General features: G+C 39.3%; 3 protein-coding genes and 1 long non-coding RNA gene across 12 annotated transcripts in view; 2 read left to right on the top strand and 2 right to left on the bottom strand.

Annotated features, from left to right (window-relative positions):
• The window catches only part of LOC146452484 (uncharacterized), a 4,884-nt gene extending 822 nt beyond the window's left edge, over positions 1–4,062 (bottom strand). The window contains exons 1-5 of one of the 2 annotated variants that reach the window (XM_085097782.1): positions 3,717–4,062; positions 3,409–3,624; positions 2,619–2,739; positions 1,417–1,766; positions 1–740 (exon numbers count right to left, since the gene is read on the bottom strand). The exon at positions 1–740 is cut by the window's left edge and continues 822 nt beyond it. In XM_085097782.1, the coding sequence (XP_084953908.1) occupies positions 493–740; positions 1,417–1,766; positions 2,619–2,739; positions 3,409–3,624; positions 3,717–4,062 (1,281 nt within the window). In that variant the 3' untranslated portion in view covers positions 1–492. Of the gene's footprint in view, positions 741–1,412; positions 1,767–2,618; positions 2,740–3,408; positions 3,625–3,716 lie in introns of both variants that reach the window. The other variant, XM_085097783.1, reaches the window with a different exon arrangement.
• LOC146452481 (uncharacterized) overlaps positions 1–5,000 on the bottom strand; it is a 125,743-nt gene that overhangs the window by 100,362 nt on the left and 20,381 nt on the right. The gene's annotated exons all lie outside the window — the stretch shown is intronic.
• Positions 1–5,000, top strand: part of LOC146452482 (uncharacterized) — a 64,086-nt gene that overhangs the window by 50,398 nt on the left and 8,688 nt on the right. The gene's annotated exons all lie outside the window — the stretch shown is intronic.
• Positions 4,155–5,000, top strand: part of LOC146452483 (uncharacterized) — a 1,686-nt gene continuing 840 nt past the window's right edge. Inside the window, exons 1-2 of the mRNA XM_085097787.1 lie at positions 4,155–4,425; positions 4,636–5,000. The exon at positions 4,636–5,000 is cut by the window's right edge and continues 840 nt beyond it. Of these exons, the coding sequence (XP_084953913.1) occupies positions 4,155–4,425; positions 4,636–4,961 (597 nt within the window). The 3' untranslated portion in view covers positions 4,962–5,000. The remainder of the gene's footprint in view (positions 4,426–4,635) is intronic.

Below are 5,000 nucleotides of genomic sequence, written 5' to 3'. Positions count from 1 at the left end.
GTCTAGCAGCTTTCAACAGAAAAGTCATCACAGCCATGACGCTTTAAACAACACGTATACTTTGTCCTTCCTTTCCTGAAAGATTCAGTTCGCGAATACAGTCCTGGCAACCAGATTAAGTTCCTTTATTAGCTCAACATTTCTGATCATGGTTGACCACCTTGTCTATCAAGACCGAGGTGATTAAGTCATCTCTCACAGTTGTCACTGGCTTATGTAATAGCCAAGTACTATAAACAACAACATATTATTCACCAAAATATTCATAATAGTCTCGAACGTAAGTTTTTATGACGCCATTAAGTCTAGCAGCTTTCAACAGAGCAGTCATCACAGCCATGATGCTTTAAACAACACGTATAGTGACTTTGTCCTTCCTTTCCTGAGAAGATTCAGTTTATGAATCCAGTACTGGCAATCAGATTAAATTCCTTTATTAGGTCAAGTCAGCACAGTACTAGTTGCCATGGACATTGAGTGGCAATGCAACAGTCACCTTTTATTGAGAACCACATCATCTCTGGTGATATTTCCTAAGGGAGCATTCACCTCAACCTTCCTCTGTTTTAAAAGGGTACTTGCTATTGCACGGATGTGAGCAGTTTTGTCTTTGTTCCTAAGCAGTTTCAGTTTAAGACTTTTGGCAACTGGTTTTAGGTCCTTGACAAGGTGTACATCATTGATGGTTGTTCTTTCCAGCCATACCAAAATAATGGTTTCTGCTGATGATAAGGTGAGCTCTGAAACACAGAAAAGACGTTTAGTGTATAGTGCAACACTGTATCAACAGCCAATGAATAAAATGAAATGTTTATAAAAAATGGTCAAAATTTCCCTTATTTTTCCTTTTGACACTAATAACTTAAAAGCTACAGGGGCTTTTCTTTAGTTTGACATATCTTTGTTTAAAAAAGCTGTACATAGATTACAGAGCACTGAAAAACTGATAACTATGTCCAATGAGTGACAATACATTAAAAAGAAAAAAATATTCACCAAGTAGTTTTCACGTAATTAACCATGTAAATGAAAATTAGGTACTTTTGACTCCCTTTAGGGTAGCCATGGTAACCGATCTGGTAATCATGAGGAACTTCATTTTGCTCATTGATATATGTCTAAAAGTTTCTAAGTAATTTCCACCAGCATCACAAGGATAGCTAGCAACAAACTGAGAAGGTGATCCTGAGCTGAAGTCATCAAAGCCAAACAAGAGCAAGAGTTACCAAGAGTTGAAACCTTTGCTCTTATTTAGGGGCAGGGGGCCTTACTGAAGACAGGGCACTTTCAATGTAATAAAAAGAAAACTAATAAGAGATGGTTTTTGGAAATAGGGCATTTATTGGAATGATAAAATAATTATCACAACACAAAATATCCCAGAAAGGTATCTAAAAATATACATATATGACTCACCTGTGTTATAGTAGTCCTCTAATTTAGCTGGCTTTCCCTCATCACTTTCTGGACTGTCTCCACTCACATTACTCGTGCTATCACTTTCACTGCCGCTTACAGGAGACAGTTTGCCAGTTGCTTCCAGCTGCTCAGATTCCTTACGCCGTCGCTCATCCATATGCTTCCGGATAATTTGCATTATCGCATTTCTCCCCAACCCAAGTCTTGCTAAAGTAAAGTCCTGGTCCTTGGCCAGCGTGTCAACAACAGTAAGCATTCTTTTGGTGGCTTCTAGGTTATTTCGAAACCTTGGCGCCGGGGACCCCAGTGGCCACACCTGCTTTATATAATTGGTGATTCGCTTCTTCCTGTGATAAAGAGGGGCAGCATGGGATAAAATGACTAAATGCAGACCACAAGATGGTTGGATAGTATATATTATTAATGAAATGGTGCTTCAAATTTACAATAAATAGGTTTGATGATCATGATTAGATGTACGGCTGCCAAGATAATGGCTCCGTCAATTCCAAGCCCAACCTCCACCCCCTGCTTAGGGCATTTGCTAAAACAGACCAAGCCACAGATGGGTCATTGTCAAAATCAATGTTATCTTTTGGATTTTAACAGTAGGACATCATTCCTTTTTGAATGTACAATTTCCTGATAGTCCCTAATGTAAAATCATACCAACTGAGTCATAAGGACCTCATAATCAAGTGCATCAAAGCCTACCCCCAACCTATGTAGATAAATTTGCATTGTTGTTTTCACATATGACCGAGAGATGTCGAGGTTGTAGGCACCTGGTTACAAAACCAAAGCTAAGAAAGACAGGTTGAAAAATATGTGCTGCTCCACAAACCCCACCATGGGGATTTGTACCCCAGAGCTGGCTCCTCCATGGGACATTTGCAACATTATTGAAAAAACAAAACAAAAAAAAAAACAAAAAACAATACAAATGCCCAAAGGGATGGGTGGACTTGGAACTGATGAAGCTATAGGGGTTAAACAAGGCTACTTGCTCTTGCGATGCCATATAGCAAATGGATGAAAGTAAAGCTGGCTTTGAATGGCTTTAGTGATTGAAACAAAGCATCTTCTGACTCATGAAGTTTGAGGATTACACTCGTTAACTTGTATGTGACTAATGACAGCTTGAAAGATTCTAAACCACAGCTTATACAATAATCAAAAACAAATATCTGGAGACTTACTTTGTATTATAAATGGCCCGATCTGCTGTATTCATTTGATTTTTTTCTGTGTTGGTCAGTATTCTGTCCAGCAAAGAAAACTCAGTTCTTGACATGGGCTTCTCCCTCTCACAACTTGTTCCTTAAATTGGGTTTAGTAAATACATGCAGCGAATAGTTAATATGATAAGCTACCATGCATGTATACCAAAATCTGGTGATTGCATGATTTTCAATGCACTTACCTATAAGTCCTAGAGTTTTACACTATCAAAATAAAGTTTGCTTACGGATTCATGAAAATTTTTTTTGTTCAAACGCAAAATAATCGATCAAAATAAGCATTTGATTAAACTAGAAATCAAGGCAAGTAGAATTCTTTCTGAGGTTCTCTACAGATAAGTACCACACTGTAACATGGCCAATTAACTACGTATTACAACACAATGGAAACTTTTTCACAGATAAAGAAGAAAAAATGTTGTGCTAAAAAACGAAGCTGCACAGAATTAAGGTATGTCGGGCAAATACAACCTGAAAGTGAAACAACAATGCAAAGCAGCTCACAATCGAAGGCAACCTGTCGTAGTGGCGGGAACAAGTTACCAAATTTAAGATGTTTAAACACTTTGCAACAGGGAAAGGGCTTAACCTTTTCCAATAAAAATAACCGCACCATTATGTTTTTGACAATACGCTAAAAAACTTGAGACTGTAAAATCTCGTACACGCAATCGTCCTCGTCCTCAAATCTAAAGCTCTACTCCATTTAGAGGCTTAAACACGAGTAAACAAGAATACATATATATACCTGCACTGGGTCCTGCGCCAAGTTCACTTAATTTCTCCGAGAATTTCCCTTTCTTGCCAATGGTGTCGAGTCCTAACTTCTCCATAGCTTCACTACTCCGAACAACAGTCGACAAAAGTATACGTCCATCAATCTCCTCCTGCTCAAACTTGTCGGCGACAGTTTCGCTCCCGAAAGTCCTCAACGCCCAATCCTTGACTTCGAATACTGACCATTCTGATAAAGGAGGAAAATTATACATTTCAGATTAAGATTAATGAATAGCTTAGCTATACCTATTGAAGAGAACCATACTGTACGTTACCAACCTGATACAGTCTTGCTCGGACCGGATTCAACAGCGGCAATGTTTTGGCGGGCGTTTTCCCGCGTCAGTTTCACAGGTAAGCTTAACTTTGCCGTCGATTGAGACAACACGGGTTCACAATCATCCGAGCTGACTGAGTCTGTGTCGCCTGAAATTTCCTCAGTTTCATCCATAGGATTTTCAGAGACAGTTTCTGGTGAACAAGTTACTGGTGGCAGATTCTTCCGAAACGCAGCTCCCCTGCAACTCGCCATCTTGCAAAAGACTTCGACAATGCTGCAGCAGTGGATTACATTGAAGTGAACACACTTCTCATTGGATGTCATTTCGCGCCATAGGCGCGTCATAAAAATATCGGCTTTTCATTGGCTAATCGATGTTCGGGCCCAGTGACAGACGCCAAGTAATGAATTGACTGGAAATGAGTTAATACCAAAACATGGCGGCCCGAGCGGGAGGCATAAAAGTTCCATCGTCCACTTGCTATTGTTCGGCTCGTCAAGCGGCCCGCGTTCATTGCTTCTGTATAATTTGCAATGGCAAAGCAGTAAATTATCGTACGCAAAAATCTCATCTCAACTCAAGTGTATTCTGTGATGAAGTTACACCAACAAGATCCGAAGAGGAAACAGTGGTACCGGTGGACAGCGAAATTGAAGAAAGGCTCGATCACGAAGAAACTGTAGGAGACGGTCATGATCGCATTAATGGTATACTCTTTTTCTTTTCTTTAATATAAGAACTTTTTGTAAGTAAGTCGGGAGGTTCGGTGAGCCTGAGAAATGACAAAACCCGTCGCTAAAGCTTACTTCAAAATTTAAGATTTTTTCTATTTGTTGTAAAATTAAAGATTCAAGCACTCAAGTTGATTTGCATGTATGACTTAAAATTTATATATTTTTTTGTATGTTTCCCTGAAGCTGATTACCTTCGTGCTGACAGTCCCATTTCAGAAGAACACGGTTTATTTGAAGATGAAATACCACAGGAAACTGATTCGGATGGAGCGGAACAATTTGTCTCAGCACCTGAACAAGCTGAAGTGGAAAATGAATTTGATGATATGGGTGAAGCAATTGTTAAATGCATCTTTGAGTCACTTGATATCATACAGGATACAGGGGCATCACTAAACACATTTCAAGATTTGCTTGTGTTTGCTCAAAATCCATCAACCATGAGCGAGGTTCGTGATACATCAATCATGAAAAACCACGATCATGGTACAAATAGTTTCCCTCAGTAAATCGACACTATCGCCTGAGGAAGACCTGTATTGTCGAAA

This window comes from Pavona decussata, unplaced genomic scaffold (genome assembly GCF_977016875.1).
Source record: "Pavona decussata unplaced genomic scaffold, jaPavDecu1.1 SCAFFOLD_367, whole genome shotgun sequence".
In the NCBI taxonomy this organism is placed as follows: Eukaryota; Metazoa; Cnidaria; class Anthozoa; order Scleractinia; family Agariciidae; genus Pavona; species Pavona decussata.
This window is presented reverse-complemented; position numbering and strand designations above follow the sequence as displayed.